Source organism: Neovison vison, chromosome 13 (genome assembly GCF_020171115.1).
Source record: "Neovison vison isolate M4711 chromosome 13, ASM_NN_V1, whole genome shotgun sequence".
NCBI lineage: Eukaryota > Metazoa > Chordata > Mammalia > Carnivora > Mustelidae > Neogale > Neogale vison.
This window is the reverse complement of record NC_058103.1, coordinates 85,548,007-85,567,335: the sequence shown is the minus strand read 5'-3', so window position 1 is coordinate 85,567,335 and position 19,329 is coordinate 85,548,007. Positions and strand designations below refer to the sequence as shown.

At 57.4% G+C, this 19,329-nt stretch overlaps 3 protein-coding genes across 4 annotated transcripts in view; 2 read left to right on the top strand and 1 right to left on the bottom strand.

The window, feature by feature from the left end:
- Window positions 1–15: 15 nt before the first annotated feature.
- On the top strand, window positions 16–6,100 carry JMJD7 (jumonji domain containing 7). The gene is made up of 8 exons (XM_044231945.1): window positions 16–98; window positions 3,667–3,820; window positions 3,894–4,147; window positions 4,506–4,562; window positions 5,068–5,163; window positions 5,353–5,429; window positions 5,658–5,817; window positions 5,915–6,100. The coding sequence occupies exons 1-8, from the start codon at window positions 35–37 to the stop codon at window positions 6,001–6,003; spliced, it is 951 nt and encodes a 316-aa protein (XP_044087880.1). The 5' UTR covers window positions 16–34; the 3' UTR covers window positions 6,004–6,100.
- On the top strand, window positions 5,761–18,822 carry PLA2G4B (phospholipase A2 group IVB). Of its 2 annotated transcripts, none has more exons than XM_044231943.1 (20): window positions 5,761–5,817; window positions 8,932–9,004; window positions 9,301–9,437; window positions 9,539–9,670; window positions 10,012–10,052; window positions 10,247–10,289; window positions 10,541–10,595; window positions 10,936–11,066; window positions 11,325–11,408; window positions 11,659–11,693; window positions 12,276–12,411; window positions 12,986–13,122; window positions 13,328–13,550; window positions 13,676–13,793; window positions 14,066–14,203; window positions 14,370–14,474; window positions 14,633–14,812; window positions 15,168–15,334; window positions 15,874–16,060; window positions 16,149–18,822. In XM_044231943.1, the coding sequence occupies exons 1-20, from the start codon at window positions 5,788–5,790 to the stop codon at window positions 16,367–16,369; spliced, it is 2,373 nt and encodes a 790-aa protein (XP_044087878.1). In that variant the 5' UTR covers window positions 5,761–5,787; the 3' UTR covers window positions 16,370–18,822. The 2 variants fall into 2 exon arrangements, with proteins under 2 accessions (XP_044087878.1, XP_044087879.1); XM_044231944.1 differs by lacking the exon at window positions 5,761–5,817 and adding an exon at window positions 6,152–7,444.
- SPTBN5 (spectrin beta, non-erythrocytic 5) overlaps window positions 18,092–19,329 on the bottom strand; it is a gene marked incomplete at its 3' end in the record, with an annotated part of 44,890 nt that continues 43,652 nt past the window's right edge. The window contains exons 66-68 of the mRNA XM_044232368.1: window positions 18,742–18,792; window positions 18,393–18,486; window positions 18,092–18,167 (exon numbers count right to left, since the gene is read on the bottom strand). Coding sequence (XP_044088303.1) covers window positions 18,092–18,167; window positions 18,393–18,486; window positions 18,742–18,792 — 221 coding nt within the window. The remainder of the gene's footprint in view (window positions 18,168–18,392; window positions 18,487–18,741; window positions 18,793–19,329) is intronic.

The window sequence follows — 19,329 nt, the reverse complement described above, 5'->3', positions numbered from 1 at the left end:
GGCGGACGCGTGGCCTCGCTGCGGCGGCGGCGTGATGGCGGAGGCGGCTTTGGACGCCGTGCGGAGGGAGTTACGAGAATTCCCGGCCGCCGCAAGGGGTGAGTGGGTTCACGCAGAGGCTGCGGCGGCCTCGCCTAGACCGCCGGGCAGCCTCACGACGCGGGCGGGACCTTGGGCATGCGGGGAACCGGGGCCCCGAGTCGGGAGGGCCCTGACCCTCCTGGGCCGCCGACACCACGGTTCCCGTGAGTTCGTGTCCTCAAGGAGCGCAGGAGCTCGTGCACCTGACTCGTTGCCGGCCCCTCTCCCATCACTCTTTTGTTCCACCCCTGCCCTCGCCCCCGTGCTGAGTCCTCAGCTCCCCTGCTCCAGTGTCCTCGTGGCTTTCTGGAGTGACTCTTCGCCCTACTCCCAAGGCCCGCGCCTGTCTGCCCCCTGGTGTGTTTCCCACAGTCAGCCCGTCCTGAGTAATGGGGCGGTCTGTTGCTGCCCTTCCCAGCCTTTCCTATCGCTGTCTTAAGGTGGTCGGATGCTCCCTTTCCGAACCCTTTGCTGGAACGCTTTATTCTTCTACGAGCTGGTGCAGAGCTTTGGGAGAATTGTAGGCAGCTGTATAAGTAATCATTGGCTTTGCCCCTGCTTGTTTTTTTGTTTTTCTCTCCTTAATTTTTTCCCTCCCATTTCTGTTTTACCATTAATTAGCAACACGTGCACGTGGCTTTTTAAAAAAAAAAAACAAACCCGGATTTATAATGAAAGGATACCTCCCATTCTAGGCTCCAGTTTGCATCCTTCCAGAAATACTCAATTTATATCTGTACACACACACGCCTATATAGCTCCTTCTGTATACAAGTGGTAGCCTGCTAAACACAATTTTCTGCACGAAGTATCCTGAAGATTGTCGTATATCCTTCTTTCTCAGTCTTTTTCACTCCTGTGTACTAGTGTGGTAATTCACTGAAGCAGCCTACTATTGATAGGCATTTAGGTCATTTGCAGTGTTTCTTTTCACTAACGTTGCAACGAATATTTTGAGCCCCTCAGTACTAAGCACCTCAACGTGTGAGGCTCTGAACAATATATTTAGAATATGTCACTGAATAAAACAAATTTTTGCCCTGGTGGACCTTACATTCCAGGTGAGGTGACAATCCTAGACACACTAAATGAGTTAATTATACAGTAGAAGAGGTGGATTAGAAGATCAGTGTTGTGGGTAAAAAAGTAAAGCAGAATAAGAGGTCTCAGGCCAGGTATGGGGGGGTGTGCAGGTTCCAATTTTAAGTAAGATATTCGTGGTGGGTAAGCCTAGATAAAGCGGCATTTGAGCACAGGCTTGACAAAGGGTGGGGGCGGGGAGGAAGTGAGATGCTCAGGCATCAGAGAAGGGTCTTGCATGTAGAGGGCACTGGGACGGATGCCCTGAAGTGGGACCATGCCTGGTGTGTTCACGGAACAGTGATAAGGCCAGTGTGGCTGGAGCAGGCTTTCTGCACCTGTGAATTGTGTTGGTTAAAGTTCTAACAGAAGAACTGTTAGACCAAAGGAATTGTTTGAATTCCTTTTGAAATTCTCTCACATCAAAGCCTCAGCAGGGAGCAGTAGCCATTCTCTACAGGAAGTCTTTTAACTGGAGGTAGTAAAACTGAAATAATTGCAGAAAATGCAAAAGGTTAAAAAAAAAAAAAGCAGTTTCCACATATTTTAAGAATCTCAGTGAGAACAATAGGGTGATTTACAGAGCCCCCTAAATCACCTTCCCAATGTGTCTGCTTTGATGGGACGGCCTAACTGGGAAGACCCTGGGCCAGTGTCTCTCCCCACAACCTCCCCACTCCCCTTGCTTCCTTTTCTGCTTGGCAGTTTCCATCTTACCTCTCTAGACAGTGAAGCAATCACATGTGCCAGCTCTTATCCTTTTCAGTTTTCTTGAGCCTGACAGGGTCTTCCCACTCAGTTCCAGTTTTTGATCTAAAGACATTTACTTTCTGCCCGCAAAGCAAAGATGACTTTGCTTTGGTGTGGAGGCTGACATAAGAGATAGGGAATGACCTCAGAGAGAAAATTAGTGCAGTGGCCGCCCACTGGGGCCAAGACATTCGGGCTAGATCTCAAGGATGAAACTAAAAAGTAAAGCCCCGTGTGGCCTCTGTAGAAGCCAGGAAAAAGGCATTCCAGTCTGAGTGAGCAGCAGGAACAAAGTTTGGCTCCACCTGAGAGTGTGGTAAGGGGCCGGCACCAGACAGGAGGAAACCAGACTGGAAAGGTAGGTTGGGCCTGATCATGTATCACCTTGAATGCATGCCAGGACGGACTATAATTTGTAAACCATCAAAGCATTTTTTTTCTTTAAACGAGGGGTATGACAAGATGAGATTGTATTTTAGGAAGATGACTAGGGCCAGGGTGAGGGGTGCTTTGCGAAGGAGTGGAATTAAGTCAAGGAAACCAGTTAGTTGACTGCAGCAAACAGCCAGCCAGGAGATGTTGGAGACTCTGTTTCAACCACTAAGCCAACATTTGCTGAGCATGTGCTGTGTATTAGGGATCATTCTATGACCTGGGGATACACCAGCAAGTGAGACTTGCATCTCTGTCTTTGTGGAGTTTGTGTTCTATTTTAGCAAGAGAGACCAATAAACAGTTTTGCTAAGGGAGGTACATAGTGTGTTACGTGGTGATGAAAAAGGGAGAGAAAAGAAAAAAAGGGAAGGGGTGTAGGATTGTTTGGGTCAGGTTCCAATTTAAAAGGGTCGCCAGGGAAGGAAGCCTCACTGAAGTGATATTTGAGGACCCAAGGAGGTAGTCTGAATGTAGATAGCAGCAGAGGAGAGGTGGGGGGTGGTTGGAGAGACAGAGGAGGTGGCATCAGTAGAACTTCAGGACCACCCATAGGGTGACCAGAGTGAGGGAGAAGGAAGAGCCGAGAAGAGCAAGTCTGTGAGAAGTGACGCAGGGCCACTAGAAACATCTGCGCAGGTGGTGTCCTGTTCGACCTGCCTACATGCACAAGGTAGCGTGGGCTGTCCGAGGGTGGTGATGCCGTTGGATAAGATCAGAAACACAGTTCAGCCCTTAACTCTTCCTCTTAGGGTTTCGTGGGGCAGCCTGTCTCCCCAGTTGGGTTGTAATCTTCTTGTGATGACAGTAGGATACTCCCTTGATACCTCCACACGGGCCAAACCAAGCACTGAGTACATTCTAGGTTCTCAGTGAATATATCACTGGGGGGAGGGTGCTTTCCAGAGTCTCGACTCACCCACACCAGTCTGTGGCCTTGGGGCCTCAGCTCTGCTCATTCTGGAGCTCCCTGCACCACCTGAAATGGCTGTCTGCCCTCATGGCTGTGGGGCAGGGCGGTTAGGCACTGCAGAATGGGAAAGCCGAGGGGTCACTATATGGGGCTGGACGTGGTCTCAAGGAGGGTTTGGGTTTGGGGCTGAGCAGTAGCCTCCGGCTTGTGGACTCTGAGGGCCGCATCTTGGTGTGTTTGTGGGTGCTTCACACTTTCTCCCTTAAAGTTCCCTCTTTCATCAGTTCCTGGTTGTCCAGGGTCCCTTGGTCATCAGTGGGCATCATCCAGTGGTGACAGTCTGCCCCGCAGAGGGAGGGGCAGCAGCTGGGCGCTCTCGTCTTCAGCCCCCCTCCACCTCTTTTTCTCAGAGCTCAGCGTGCCTCCTGCCGTGCCCTACCTGGACGAGGCCCCCACTCCGCTCCACTTCTACCGCGACTGGGTCTGCCCCAACAGGCCCTGCATCATCCGTAATGCCCTGCAGCACTGGCCAGCTCTGCGGAAGTGGTCCTTCCCCTATCTCAGGTGGGGGCTGCCCTAGGGGATGTTGGGTGGTACTTGGTGGTATTTGGGTGCAGCTGAAAGTCCTCTCCTCCAGAGCCACAGTGGGCTCCACAGAGGTGAGCGTGGCTGTGACCCCCGATGGCTATGCCGATGCTGTCCGAGGGGACCGCTTCGTGATGCCAGCCGAGCGCCGCCTGCCCCTGAACCACGTGTTGGATGTGCTAGAGGGCCAGGCCCGACACCCGGGGGTCCTCTATGTGCAGAAGCAGTGCTCCAACCTGCCCACCGAGCTGCCCCAGCTGCTGCCTGATCTTGAGTCCCATGTGCCCTGGGCCTCCGAGGCACTGGGTGAGTGACGATGTCGGCTGGGCAGGGAAGAAATGGGGAGGAAGGAGTCGGCTCTGCTTGCAGCCTCTCCATTGGGTGATGACTTGGCCCACACTCTTGGTCACTCAGGGTCGGGTTCTGTGCACTAAACACCCAAGTCTCCAGGCTGTGACTTTGAATTGAACAACTGAACATTGCTATTCTCCTCTGTGCCCCAGGGGAGGAGGCCCCTCTTGGAACTCACCCTCCTCTGTTTTCTCCCTGTGAGTCTCTGGTCCCCCCTCCAGGCTCAGGGCCAATATCACCGTATGGTGGTTATTCCCAGCCTGGTCTTGGGGGACAGCCCTTCCTAACTCGCTCTCTTACCTCCAACCTGCAGGAAAGATGCCTGATGCTGTGAACTTCTGGCTGGGGGAGGCGGCTGCAGTGACATCTTGTAGGTGTCAAAGGGATACAGAGGTGGGGGAGGAGGGAAGAGGAGGCAAAGAGTGGAAGGTTGGCTTGGGTGGAAGTTAGACTGACTATTCTCTCCAGGATTTCTACCCGGATTCTGGGGTTTCGACACGACAGAGGGCTTCCCGACAGCTCAGGCTGGGGAAGGTCCCATGGCACTGGCAGCAGAGGGCATGGTTTCTTCTAGGTCTCTAGAAAGCCTACCAAAGGCCAGATAGGTCAGGGGTGAACTCAGAAGAGCCCTGTTTGCTTGAATTCCCCCTCTTGTTAGAGATGAGCCCCGGTGAGCATCAGGTCCCTGGTGGGCCGAGATCTGAAACCCTAATGCTTGCCCAGATCCCCACCGTCCCCTTGAGCCTCCCTTGTGCTCTTCTTTTAGACCATCTGTCACATCTGTCTTGGGGGCAGGGTCCTGAATGTGATTATTTGGCTCCTCCTGTGCCCTGACCCTCATAACCTTGCCCACTGGGCCTTCTTTGCATTGGCAGTACATAAGGACCACTATGAGAACCTCTACTGTGTGGTCTCAGGGGAGAAACGCTTCCTGCTACACCCACCCAGCGACCGGCCCTTCATCCCCTATGGTATGGGACTCCATCAGCAGGGGCTGAAGAGCAGGAGGCCAAGGTAGAGGGAGGCCGGTGAGGGCCCTGGGTGGGCTGGTGCGCCAGGCCCGAGGTGTGGATGCAGTGTTGCAGTTGTACTCAGGGAGCAAGTGGGAGGAACTGAAGCCGCAGCCATTCGAGTGTCCCCACACCTTTCTCTGGTTTCAGAGCTGTACACACCGGCGACCTACCAACTAACTGAAGAGGACTCCTTTGAGATAGTGGACGAAGAGGCCATGGAGAAGGTGTCTGCCTTGTTCCTGGGTGCTGGGGAGAGGGAAGGGTCGGATACTGGTCTCTGAGGAGCAGCCCCAATGGAGCTGGGGAGATGGCATCTGACTCTGAAAGATCCCTAAGTTGGGGCCCTCCCAGTGCTGAACGGGGCCAGGCTCGTGGGCTTTACCTGTGGACGGGACAGAGCTGCAGGGCCTGGGGGCTTTGGACCTGCTCCCCGGCATCCATTGTGTCCCCAGGTACCCTGGATCCCACTGGACCCGCTGGCTCCGGATCTGGCCCGGTATCCCAGTTACAGTCAGGCCCGGGCCCTTTGCTGCACGGTGCAGGCTGGTGAGATGCTCTACCTGCCGGCCCTGTGGTTCCACCATGTGCAGCAGTCCCACGGCTGCATTGCGGGTGAGGAGCTGGCCCAGCAGGGCAGCTGGGCGGTGGGTCGGGGTGGCAGGTAGTTCAGAGGGGGACCTTTGTGCAAGGGTCTCCATTTTGTCCACAGTGAACTACTGGTATGACATGGAGTATGACCTTAAGTACAGTTACTTCCAGCTGCTTGACTCCCTTACTAAGGCCTCGGGCCTCGACTGATGGAGCCCTGCTGAACACTGCCTACATTGCCAACTGGGGGAAAAGGTCGTGTCCCTCCCTGGCCAGGTCACTTCCAGAGGCAACCCAGAGTCAGTGTGCTGGCTGCTGGCCTAACTCAGCTTGGGATCAGCGATGGAGGACTTGGGGAGGTGACCTGGAGGTCCAGGAGGTGCCAGACAGGTCTGGGTATAGGCTCCCAGGAAGTTGCCACACAGGTGAGGCAGCAGCTTGTCCCGGGGGGAGCGTGGGGCTACAGGTGTGGTGCCACCTCTCGCTGGCCCCGTGGCCTTGGGCAACTGACTGCCTCGGAGCACTGGCAGAAGTGCTTCCTTCCCCACGGGGTGTTGGAAGGCTCGGAGAAAGCGCCTTAGGGACCATAAGGGCTGTCTTGGAGGGAAACACGCAATAAAAGATGACTGATTTACATGTGCTGAGACTCCCTCTCGAAGGTGCCTTCTATGGTCTGGTGAGGGCTGGAAGGTTTAGGTAAATATTTCAGGGTTACTCTGATAGCGCCCGAGGGCCGGTTTCAGACCTGAGCCTGAGGGGCTCTCAGCTCCCAAGACCCCTCTCTCCATGATAGCCATCACAACCACTCTTAGGGCGAGTGCACCTCACTGACTCAGCCTGTGAAGCCGCACTGAGCTTTACTCTGCCTTGTTGGCTGTCCTCCGGCTCCAGGGCAGTGGTGGGGTTTGGAGCCTCCAGGGACACTTCTGCTTCTCCCACAACAAGGACAGGTAGGGGACAGAAACCCCTGCCCCTTACCTCTGCAGGGGTCTCTGCACTCAGACCCCCTCCTTCCCTGCAGCCACCCAGACCTGGAAGAGCCCCCATCCCTGAATGCCACCCGGAGGCCTCATCATCCTGGCCACCCGGCTCCAAGGGCGGAGGCAGCCCTGCGCGGCTTGGGAAGGCTGCACGGAGTAAACCACACCCCTGCTGGGTTGTGACGGGCCTGAGGCACCGAGGTTGGCCAAGCGCTTCAGTCAGGACCGGGCATTCCTGTCCTACTGGCACTGAAGGTTGTGAAAGACCCTGTGACAGGGGACGAGACTCTTCCACTTGCTGCTGCCCTGGGCCCGCTCCCTGCTTTCTAGACGTCAGTGGCCCTTCTAGGTGTGGGCACGAGAGCAGGGGTGGGTGGGGTTGGTGCTGATGGCAATGGCTGGAGGAAACGGGTCTTCATGGGTGGTAGGCCCCCATCACGGGGGTGTCTGAGTCTCCGCATAGGTTTAAGGTCCCTCGTTTCCTCGGCAGGTGGATTGTCTTAGAGTGGGTGTGAGGTTTGGGTGGAGTGGGAGCAGTTGGGAGGGACCAGGGAGGAGCTTGGGGCCAGCAGGTACATCACTGGTCCTGGGTTAAAAAGCCAGCAGTCCTTGGTCCTGCATCCACTGCCTGCCATTTGTGGCCCTTGAGAACAGCCAGCCTCATGGCTCTGGTAAGACCTGCTAGGGCACTAGGCCCCTACTCTGACCCTTGGTCCTCCTGGGGCCTGGTTAATACTATTTATTCTTTAATGTTTATTTATTTATTTTTAATTTTTAAAGATTTGTTGACTTGAGAGAGAGTACGCATGTGGAGCTGGGGGTGGAGAGGGGGCAGAAGGAGAGAATCTCCAGCTGACTCCCCACTGAGCTCGGAGCCTGATGTGTGGGGCCCGACTTGTGGGGGCCCGTGGCTGGTCCTCACCTGAGCTGAAATAAAGAGTTGGATGCTTAACTGAGTCACCCAGGTGCCTCCAGCTTAATGCTATTTCTTATTGGGAGCTGTGGGTGTCTCCAGGTGTGGAGAAGGGAGTCGGTGGGGGATGCTGGTGTCGGATGAAGGTGTCCTGCCCTAGCGATGGGTTCCAGGCAGAGTTCCCTGGCCCTGTGGGTTTGGGCCCTGAGAGCCCAGGTTCCAAGGAAGTGGGTTCTCCCAGGCTTGGACTGTGGGAGCTCCAGGGCAGACACTGACAGATGTGTTTCCCCAGCTCTGCTCCTGGACTGCATCCTTCAGGACCCTTCCGAGGCCAAAAGGAATAGCTGGTACAGGCTTCCCTGGCACACTTGCCATGGTTTATATCCCCAGATCCACGTTCATGGGTTTGGATGGACCCACCTGGGGACCCTCTTTCGCCCAACCCTGTAGCCCCTGGAGGACTTGAAAACCTGTGGGAGGTGGGAGCTGCTAACTGCTGTTCCTACTCAAGCAGAGGGCCCATTTCCAGAAATGATTCCTGGCCAGGGGTGGAGAGGCTGTCTGAAAACGAAGTCTGTGTTCTTCCATTTCTGTTTCTCCAAAGAGAGGGTTTGCTTACCTGGAGCATGCCTCCATTTAGCTGCTTAACTAGGGGAGGGGTCCCACCAGCGGGCTGGAGGCCAGGCTGGGTCTTAACATGCTACTTCCCCTCTCTCTGGAGCCTCCTATTCCCCCAGGCCTTCTGCCACCCAAGGCCAGCCTCCAGGCCACTTAGCAGGGGTTAACTGGGATGTGTTAGCTATGGGGTCAAAAGACTGGAAGACACTATAGCAGGAACTGGAAGCAGGTGAGTGTGGGATGGAGAGCTTGAGTTGAGCCAGCCTGGTATGTCCCGGCCCTGGACCTCAGGCAAGTGACTAGCCTTTCTGTGCTTCTATTTCCTTGTGGGACTGGTTATAATAAGTAGTCCCTACACGTAGGGCGGTTGTGTGATTAAACAAATGAATGTACATAAAGCCCTTGGACCAGCGCCGGCCCCAAGTGTTATGTAAGTGTTGGTAGGTAGCTGCTACCATAGCCTCCTTTCAGGGCTCTGATGGGGTGCAGAGCAGCCGTGTGGCTGGGCAGGGCCAGTCCCTTTGGGTCCTGATTAGTCTTGGAGGGGTCACCCTGGCCTCTTCTTTGACCCTCGTCTCCTTTGGGCACAGCAGCCTGCAGCAAGCCTGTCCTCTCCCCACTCTGCAGGCAAAAATTCCTGGGACCTGCTTGCTCACTGTTCGTGTCCTGCAGGCCCATGGCCTGCCCTCAAAGGACCTAGGTGAGTGTTGGGCCCAGGGAGGACATCGACATTGTAGCTGGGTTCACAGTGGGACAGAGCCAGTGGGAAGAGACTCCAGGGCTGGGGGTGCAGGAAGTCCAAGAGAGGATGCCAAGAGGAGGGACTGGGTCGAATGTCAGATAGGCCCTCAGCCTCTCCTCCTACCTCCTGACCCAGCCCCATTCCATGGGTCTCAGCCTCCGGGGCCTGCTTGTGATGGAAGGTCATGGACTGTGGGCAGCTGGGCTGGGTTGGGCTCTTGACCATTAGCAGGCACATGTTCCCCCTTCCCACAGTGACTCCCTCTGACTGCTATGTGAGTCTGTGGCTGCCCACAGCCTCTAGCCACAGGCTCCAGACACGCACGGTCAAGAACAGCAGAAACCCCATCTGGAATCAGAGCTTTCGCTTTCGAATCCACGGCCAGCTCAAGGTGGGCCCACTGTCCCTGACAGCCCTCATTCCACGCTCTGACCTGCTCATCTTCCTACTCCACTCCTCCTTCCTGCAGCTGCTCACTCTCTTCCTTTCCAGAATGTCTTGCAGCTGCAAGTCTTTGACCAGGACCTTCTGACCAGTGATGACCCCATGTTGTCAGTGCTGTTTGACTTGGGGACTTTGCAGGCTGGGGACTTTCGCCGAGAGAGCTTCTCACTGAACCCTCAGGCAAGGCTGTGCACAGGGTAGCGGTGGGGTTCCGCCCAGGGAGGAGAGCTGGGCACATGGCCCTCTTCTCCAGTGAGTGGTCTAGGCTCCCTGGCATCTCAAAGGCCATAGTCAGCCAGGACCTGCTGTCACTGAAGAACAGTCCCATCTCCGGCCCTCTTTCTTGGCCCGTAAGCCAAGAACAGCTTTCTAGGAGCCCCCCAGAGAAGGTGGACAGAGCAACCTGGAGATGGACATTGGTTCTCCCCACATTTGGGGCCCGAGGAGCCGCAGCTGGCATCTGCATTAAAATCTATACACATGCTCCTCTCCCTTTCTAACTTGCCCCTTTATGTCTCCAGGGTGAGGAGCGGCTAGAAGTTGAATTTCGGCTGCAGAGACTGTGAGTCAGGAGCGATGGGGTGATTCCTGGGTGGGAGTGTTTCTTTTGGGGAAAGGACAGAGCCCAGCACACGCAGAGCTGACACCTTTCCCTGGGAGACCTCCAGTGATGGTGGGGAGATGTCTTGTCCTCCTTGAAGGGTGAGAACCTGGAAAGCTGGGCTTACACTGAGGGTCACTGGGGGCTCTTTCCAGGACAGACTGTGCTGAGCAGCTCGTCAGTAATGGCATCCTGGTGGTGAGTGCAGAACCCCTCCCTCAGGCCTTCTTTCCTGGGCCCGAAGCCTGGGCCCCTATTGGGGACTTGGGTTGATCTGAGTTGGGGAGGCCGTGGAATTTCAGTTCTTCAAGAGAATACAAGCTCAAGCACATGTTTGGTGACTCAGTGCCAATGTAATAAGGTGCTGAGGACCAAAACCAGGGTACTGGGAGGGTGGGGGCCTCTAGCACGGAGGGGTTCAAGTCTAAGGGGCTTTCTTAATGACTCAGGCCCGGGAGCTCTCCTGCTTGCATGTTCGACTGGAGGAGGCAGGGGATCAGAAACGTAAGTCTCTACCTACTAGGATAGCCCCCAGCCCTCTGTCCTTGTCTTCCCCTTTCTAAGGGGACCCTGGAAGGGACCTTCCATTAGCTTCCCTCCGCTCTCATAGGCAGCAGTAGAGGTGAGGGGCAGATCCATGCTGGGGCTCCCCAGGACTTGACTGTGTCCCATAGTCCGCAGAGAGGGTATGGTGGGGGCCCCATCGCCCAGCCTGGTCCTGTGCCAGTCTTCCCTTGCGGTGGGGGGACGGAAGTGGCCCTCAGGCCCCTTAGGCGAGACAGCCTTGGGCCTCTGAGCGTCAAGATCTCACTTGCAGCGTCTCTGCTCTGGTTCCTGTTTCCAGAATCTGAGGGCAGAGTTCAGCTTGTGGTTCCTGGGTCCTATGAGGGTCAACAGGAAGCCTCCGTAGGCGCTGGCCCTGTCTGCTTCCATTGCCCGGCCTGCTGGGAGCAGGAGCTGGGTATCCTTCTGCAGGTAGTGTGCTGCTTCCTCATATGGGGCAGGGCCTGCGGGGTCTTCCTCCCTCCTTCCCTCCCTGCTTGCTCCTAGCCGGCCCCTCTGCTCGTGCTGAGCCCCTTGCCACATCACTCTCTAGCAGAATCAGGCATCCTGAGAAGAGGGGTCGATGGCCTTCTATTCCTCTTCCTGCTGCTTTGTTACTCCCTGGGCAATGGGCGAGGTCCTTGCTGGAACCAAAGGGTCTTCTGAGGTCTTCTTTCATCTCCCCTGCAGGGTGCCCCTCGAGAGCAACTAAAGGTGCCCCTAAGCGCCTTGCCCTCCGGCCAAGTAGTGAGGCTTGTCTTCCCTACATCCCAGGTACTTGATCACCAGAGGAAGAATGCCAGGAGCATGGGCCGGGCCCTAGGCTTGCAGGGCTGGCCCATTGTAGTAGGAGCTGCAGGCTTTGGGCCAGGTTCTGGGGAGAGGGGTCTTCTGAGCAGCCCTGCCTTCAAGCCTCAGGCCTTGCCCCTGTGGGAGCACCGGGGGTTTTTCATAGGGTGTGACTTGGGCTGGGGTGAAAGAAACATGATGGCCGACTTTTGTGACTGGTGTTTATGGTTTCCAGGAGCCCCTGATGAGGGTGGAGCTGAGAAAAGAAGGGTGAGAGCCGGCTGGGAGAGGGCGGTGGTGTGGTGGTGTGGGGGGGTTACCTAAGCTTGAGGCTGAGGCAGAGAGAACGCAAGGGAGCTGCCAGAGGAGAGAAATCACGCTCTTTGGGTGGCAGCTGTTGTGGGTGGACCTTAGCTAACCTTCATGAGACAAGAGGAGTCCCCCAAACTGGGCCCTTCCACACACGCCTGGAAGACTAGCTTTTCACCTTGAAGAGGTGGGAGCACTGTTTCTTATCTCTTTTGGAGTCATTTTTGGGTGGTGAGGGAGCAAAGCTCAGGGTGGGGGGAGTAGATCTGTGGTGGTGGGACCCACCCGGGGCCTCCATGCAGCCTGGGACACCAGCATTTCTGGTCCTGCAAATCCACTTTTCTGCCTTCCTGTGGTCCTGTGGGGGTCCAGGTCCACTTTCTCCCCCTCACAGCCATACACCTCATGCTTCAGGCCAGGCAGGGGTGAGGGCTGGGGAGAGGGGTGGGAGTTGGCAGTGGGTTTCTCAGGGGAGGCAGACCCGGCTTCCTTGTCTGTGACGAGGCGGGGAGCTGCCTCCTAGCCCCTTCCTTACCCCCCTAGACCGAGGGAGCTGGCGGTGCGGCTGGGCTGTGGCCCCTGTGCGGAGGAGCAGGCCTTCCTGAGCAAGAGGAAGCAGCTGGTGGCCAGAGCCCTGAAGCAGGTCCTGCAGCTGGATGACGACCTGCAGGAGGACGAGGTCTGTGGGCCATGTGTACTGGACAGGCTGGGCGGGCGCAGAGCCAAGGGCTTGTTTCTTCAGCAGAGCAGAGCTCGGCCCGCCTCCTGTGTGCCTGCCCCTGCACTGCTTCCCTGTCGACACAGCAGAGCATCGCACCGGGCACCCGGAGCTGCAAACCGCTTTCCTTCTCCTTGTTTCTTGATTCTCAGCCTGGTGCAGGTTTTGGGACTTGGATCCAGTCTGCCCAATCAGTGGGACATGCAGCCTGAGGACTGCCTGTGGGCCTGGGGCAGCCCCTAGAGGCTCACATCAGCTTGGGGCATCTCCTGTCAAGAGGGAAAGGGGTGGCTGTGTGGGAGACTTTTGAGGTGGCTGTGGGGCTTCCAGAAAGTGGTCACCAGACTCCTCAGGGGCTAGGGGTGAGGAGGTGAGGCCTGGAACTTGTCCAGTTGTACTGGAGTTCTTAAAACCAGATAAATCCAATCCTTGAGAGACTACTTCTGATTAGATCCTCCTCAGCAGGCCTGCCTGACCAGAACTGGTTCCAAGAGCCTGGTTCAGGTCTTGACTGGCCTGGTGTGCTCTCTTCCAGGTCCCCGTGGTCGCTGTCATGGCCACCGGCGGTGGGATACGGGCAATGTTGTCCCTCTACGGGCAGCTGGCTGGACTGAGGGAGCTGGGGCTCTTGGATTGTGTCTCCTACATCACAGGGGCCTCGGGCTCCACCTGGTGAGCTGGCGGCAGGTGCAGTGCAGGAGTTGGGGGGTGGGGGGACTCTTCTAGACTCCGTGGGTGCCTCTGACCCAGCTGTGAGAGAAGGGAGAAAGGATGTGCTGGAGGGAGACCTGCATAGCGGGACTGTTGGAAGGTGCCTGCTGGACTGGGATAGAGAGCACACGGTGTGCAGTGACCCCCTGGCTTTGGCTTTTCCCAGGGCTTTGACCAGCCTCTATGAGGACCCAGAATGGTCTCAGAAGGACCTGGCGGGACCCACCGAGTCCCTGAAGACACAGGTGACCAAGAGCAAGTTGGGCGTGCTGGCCCCCAGCCAGCTGCAGCGGTACCGGCAGGAGCTGGCTGAGCGGGCCCGCCTGGGCCACCCGCCCTGCTTCACCAACCTGTGGGCCCTCATCAGTGAGGGCCTGCTGCACGAGGAGGTGCGGGGAGGGGCATGGCCAGGGCACAGCTGGGAGATGGGGAGCAGCCCTGGGCAGCAGGGCGGGCAAAGGTCTCGGGCCCCAGAAAGCCACAGCTTGAGGCTGGAATCCTCTCCTTCCACCAGCCCCGTGACTGCACACTGTCAGACCAGCGGGAGGCCCTGAGTCGAGGTCAGAACCCTCTGCCCATCTACTGTGCCCTCAACACCAAGGAGAAGGGCCTGACCACCTTTGAATTTGGAGGTGAGCAGTCCTGGTGCCGAGAGTGGCGCCCTCGTGGCCAGCAGGGTCGGGGGAAGCTGGGCCTGTGTGTAGAAGGTGGGTGTTTCACTCCCCGCTTCAGGGCCAGGTCTCATGCTTGCCGGAGACTGTCATCCTACCAGAGTCACTCATGCTCAGGATGCCTGCAACCAGTCTGAGCCTCTGGGTCACCAGGCTGCCCCGATGTGAAGTCTGTGCGGTTGGAGGGTGCGGGGGTTCTGATCCCCACAGTGAGGCTGTGTCGTCTCCCACAGAGTGGTGCGAGTTCTCCCCGTATGAGGTTGGCTTTCCCAAGTATGGAGCCTTCATCCCCTCTGAGCTCTTCGGTTCTGAGTTCTTCATGGGGCGCCTGACCAAGCGGCTTCCTGAGTCCCGAATCTGCTTCCTTGAAGGTGAGGGTGGGGCCTGGCAGGTTTGGGAAGCTGGGGTAGTGGGGAGAAGGGACCCGGGGCAGATGGCAAGCCTCCCCCTCTTGGCTCAGTCACGGGGCCGTTTCCTGGTCTAGGATGGGTCAGGTTGTGATAGGATGGGGGACTGTCGCCCTCATGTCCCTCTCAGGTATCTGGAGCAACCTGTATGCAGCCAACCTCCAGGACAGCTTATACTGGGCCTCGGAGCCCAGCCAGTTCTGGGACCGCTGGGCACAGGATCAGGCCAGCCGGGGTAGGTGCCTGGGCTTCTTGGAAGGAGCTGGAGACGCAGCTTCTGGGGTTAGCGGGGGCATGGTGGGCTGGCCTTTGGGAGTCCATGGAAATTGGGGTAAAATTTCAGGGGTCCCCATTTCCTAAAAGACATTCCACTTTCCCCTTTCTTGACTGCAGACAAGGAGCAGGTCCCTCTTCTGAAGATAGAAGAGCCTCCTACAGGGGCCGGAAGGATTGCAGAGTTTTTCACCGACCTTCTGACACGGCGCCCACTGGCCCAGGCCACCCATAATTTCCTGCGTGGCCTCCATTTCCATAAGGACTATTTCCATGATCCTTACTTTTCCACCTGGAAAGGTATCTTCTCTCCCTGGTCCCAGCTCTCCAAGGTCTGCCCATGGCCACCTGAGCCCTGGGTCTCTGGTCTAGACATAGACACCCTCCAACCCCTGGGCCGCAAGCTTCTTGAGCTTAGTTCGCTGGGCTGCCTAGACCGGCAAGCTTTTTTCCTCTCCTTATTTTGGGAACCAGGGCCCCTCTGGTGGGGGGTGGTCTTGGGAAGTGGCAGGGCGACTCTGGCAGGAGAGCTCAGGGACCAGAGGACAGAGTCGGCTTCTACCAGCAGCACAGTGCTAGCATTAGGCTCAAGGGGTCTGGTGCCCTCAGCACCAGTGACAGCTGCTTTTCCACCCCATCCCCTTAATCATTCCAGCCACCAAACTGGATGGGTTCCCCAACCAGCTGACACCTGCTGAACCTCACCTTTGTCTGCTGGATGTTGGCTACCTTATCAACACCAGCTTCCCACCCCTTCTGCGGCCCACACGGGATGTGGACCTCGTCCTGTCGCTGGATTACAACCTCGAAGGAGCCTTTCAGGTGGGCTGGGGGGGCAGGTGTGAGAGGGAGTGGTGACAACGGGCCTGGCCTGACATTCTGGCTCCTGCCTCCAGGGATCTACCTTAAAGTCCAGTATCTGGTCCTAGTTCCCTTAGGGGCTGAGACGGAGACAACATGTGAATGGCGTCCTGTGAATTCTGGATCCTATGATTTTACCACCAGGGGAAGTTAGAGGGACAGGGAGAGGTTTTTAAGTGTATCTTACCTTTGGGACCCCTTTGGGTCCCCTGCCACCCACCATTTGGTCCTGAACCTCGGGAACCCTCTGATGTCAGTTTTCGTTCGTCCAGTAAAGTTTCTGGGAATTGTTAGCCGCCCCTCGCAGTGGAGCTCAGTGTTCAAGCACTTTCCAAAGTCTGGCCTGGTCCTGGGGGTCTGCCTGGGATCGATTTGGCATCTGGGCACCTAGTCCCAGGGGTCTCAGCTGACCTCCCAGGGGTCTCAGCTGGCCTGGCATTGGAGACACTGGGGAGCCCCCACGGGCCCTGCCCTCTGACCCCCTTCTTCCTGCCGTGCAGCAGCTGCAGCTTCTGGGCCGGCTGTGTGGGGAGCAGGGCATCCCATTCCCGCCCATCTCGCCCAGCTCTGAGGAGCAGCGCCAGCCTCGCGAGTGCCACTTGTTCCTGGACCCAGATTGCCCCGACGCCCCGGCGGTGCTGCACTTCCCTCTGGTGGACGACTCCTTCCGGGAGTATTCGGCCCCGGGTGAGCCCCCAGCCCCTTGTCCCCCCCAGCCCGGCCTTCATGCCTCTCCCTGGGGGACCCCCAGCCTCAGCTCCACACCCTCCCCCAGGCATCCCACGGACCCCCGCAGAGAAGGCGGCTGGGGAGGTGAACCTGTCTCCTTCCGACTCTCCCTACCACTACTCGAAGCTGACCTACAGCCTGGAGGATGCAGACAAGCTGCTCCACCTGACCCACTACAACATCTGCAACAACCGGCAGCAGCTGCTGGAGGCCCTGCGGGGTGCCGTGCTGCGGAGGCGACAGCGCCGGCACCACCAACCCCAGTGAGGGTGTGGGGGGTGGGCTCAGGGCTTCCCCCGACCCCCCCAACGGGCCCCTCAGACTTGCACCCAGGAGACCCTGGTGGACAGGAAGAGTTGGGGCAGACACTCCTCACCCAGGGTTCCAGAGCCCCTGGGGCCTGGAGGGCCTAGCCACGGCCCGTGCCCTCCAAGGGGCTTCACCAGGCCATGTGCCCAACACCACCCTGACAGGGCCCCACAGCTACCAGCATACATGGGCCCTACATGGGCTACCCTACATGGGCCGGGAGCCTGAGTGGCTTAGAAGGGCTGGGCCTGGTCTCCTCAGGCCAGAGATGGCTCCCTCTTCAAGCAAAGAGAACGTTTAGAGGGGCTGTGGTCACCCGAGGTAGACATGGGAGACAACGGCTTGAGCCCAGAGTGGTGTGGATCCTAGTTGTGGAAGCGCTCAAAGCCCTGGGCCCCTCTCCCCTTGCTCCCTTGAGTAACTGTACTGTGTGAAATAGAGTGGTTTATATATCACAGAGGCTCATATAAATGTGAGGTGGGAACAGGTGACATCATGCCAGGCTCATGGTTACACGTAACAAGGACTGGTTTGAAAAAGCTCTTGCCAGACCCCATCCAGAGCTAGCGAATAGGTGCATCTGGACTTCCCCTGAGGAGAAGACCACATGTGCCCTGTTGGGGCCACCCTTTCTAAGCAGTGGGGAGGCCCGTTTGGCCCGGGGGTTCTGCTGTGGGAACCCTGGCCTTGCGCAGGTGAGTGGACACACAGGCAGTGGCACCCCCGTCCTCCTCCCCCCATCAGACGGCTGCTTCCTTTCCCACAGCAGGGGTGGCCACACCTGCAATCAGAGGAGCCACAGGAACGAGAGGGTGACCTCCTACAGCAAGCTGTGGTCTTGGTGAGGGCTGCCTCTTAACAAGGAACTATCTGTTCCAGACCTTGGTCCTGGTAGCAGAGTCTTAGGCTGGTCTCCTAGAGGTTGTCCTTGTTGGTAGCCCTGAGGTTTGCTGCCACTTCAGGGTTTGGTTCAGGGTCCTGACCTGTTGGGGGAACAGGAAGGCAGAGTGAACTTAGGGCTTGGCCTCCCTTAGAACATTCCACCTCCTGCTGGTGCTGGGATTGTGGCTGACAGGCAGCTAGCTGCAGGACTGACCATACAGTGTGCAGAGGGTAGAGGGAAGAGAACAGATTCTTGTGACCCAACTCCCCCTGTTTGCTCTGGCCCACTGATGCTTGGGCCCTGCCTAGGGCATGTAGCTAGTGTACAGTGGAAAAAAATGGGGGCCCTGGGAGCCTTAGAAGCCACCATCCAGGGACAAAGCCTATTCATTCAGCAACATGTTCTTTGGATTTGAAAGTGGAGCCTGTGTGCCGGAGACCACAGCCATGGCCACCTTCTGAGGTGCTGGAAACACTCCTCGGGCCTGACCTGGGGTGTCTGTCTCTGCGAGAGTCTGTATGAGTGTATGTGTGAGGGGTGACAGCCTGACTTCTGGCCTGCTCGAGGATAGTAAGGTTCCCCTTTCCTGTTGGAACAGGGAAGAGCCGGAGAGAGGGCAGAGTGCAGGCCAGATATGGCTAGCCAGCAACCCATCTTCTGTTTTGGACAGGAAGAGGAGGCCAAGAAGTGAGCCAGGGGTGGATGCCCAGCGTATCCTTACCTTGGGCCTGGCCAGGGCAGGGAAGGGAGGGTGAGCCGGAGGCAGGTGCCTGGGCAGGGCCCTCAGCCTGCAGGAACTCCAGGGGTTGTGGCTGGCTGTGAGTGCTCACGGGCATCTCCCTCAGTGAAGAAGTCAGGGGACAGGCGTGGAATCTGTGAGGAAAAGGAGGACCCTCAGGGCCTGGATTCTGAGCAGAGGCTCATACCCGATTGGGAGGGTGGGTGCTAGGATTTTCTGTTGCTAAGGGTCTCAAATATGGGGGTTACCCCACACCCTAGCAGATCTGAGTCTCCAGATCTTGGGCTTAAGAGGGCTGCAGCTGTGCCAATCATGGAGCTCAGGACCGCCCCCCCCCACCACATCCGCAGGTGCCCTACCTGAGTGGGGCGGCTGGGCCAGGCACACCCTCAGCAGTGTGCTCAGCGGGGAGGCCCCCTGGTCTGGCTGGGTGCTCCAGGCTCAGACTTCGGGCTGCAGAGCAAAGGGAGATCAGTGGTCAGTCCCTGCCCCTGTGCGAGGCCTTCTGTAGACAGCAGACTCCCTGCATGTCTGTGTCTCCCCCACAGAGTCCTACATGGAAATGCTAACGCTAAGGGGATGATATTGGGACATGATTAGGTGATGAGAGGGGAACCCTTACAGAAACCCTAGAGAACACCCTAGCCCCTTCCACCAAGTGAGACACGGTGAGAGGGCTCCCATCACGACTTGGAAGATGTCTCTTACCAGACCCCAAATCTGGTGGCACCTTGATGGTGGACTTCCCAATCTCTAGAACTGTAAGAAATAAATGGTTCTGGTCTGTTACCTACCTAGTCTGTGATTTTTTTAAAAGCAGCTCAAATGGACTGACGTGCCTGCTATAGGAGGCCAGGCACACGTCAAGCCTTGCCCATGCGGTACCCCGCGCAACCTGCCTCCCAGAAGGCTGAATGCAGACGGGCTGAGAAAGGCTCAGTCTAGAGAAGACCCTGAAGATACTCAGGAGGCCTTTGGGATGCTGGAAGGTCAGGCTCAGCTCCCATGGGACCAGAGACAGTGTGAGGAAGGGAGCCAGGAACCCCGAAAGCTTGGGAGGAACAGATGAGGGACTCCCACCCGCAGCTCACAGCAGCCTGAGGACAGGACCTGAACACACGGTCTCTGGATAGAGCCCGTCTGACCACAGTGATGGGAGACTTCTGGGGCAGGGGTGTGTTCCAGGCATGCCTCCTGCTGGAGCTGGGTTTGGCCACTGTTCACAGGACACCCCAAGGGCAGGGCCTGCAGAGATTTTTGAGGACTGGAAGGTTAGAGAAGGTCCCAGGGTCACAG

Coding starts and splice junctions, on each gene's coding strand:
- JMJD7 (XM_044231945.1), top strand. CDS start 35: ATGGCGGAGGCGGCTTTGGACGCCGTGCGGAGGGAGTTACGAGAATTC. Junction 4,148..4,505: donor CTGGGCCTCCGAGGCACTGG/GTGAGTGACGAT, acceptor TCCAACCTGCAG/GAAAGATGCCTGATGCTGTG. Junction 5,430..5,657: donor ACGAAGAGGCCATGGAGAAG/GTGTCTGCCTTG, acceptor TTGTGTCCCCAG/GTACCCTGGATCCCACTGGA.
- PLA2G4B (XM_044231943.1), top strand. CDS start 5,788: ATGTGCAGCAGTCCCACGGCTGCATTGCGG. Junction 10,053..10,246: donor GAATTTCGGCTGCAGAGACT/GTGAGTCAGGAG, acceptor GGCTCTTTCCAG/GACAGACTGTGCTGAGCAGC. Junction 11,409..11,658: donor TTGTCTTCCCTACATCCCAG/GTACTTGATCAC, acceptor TATGGTTTCCAG/GAGCCCCTGATGAGGGTGGA.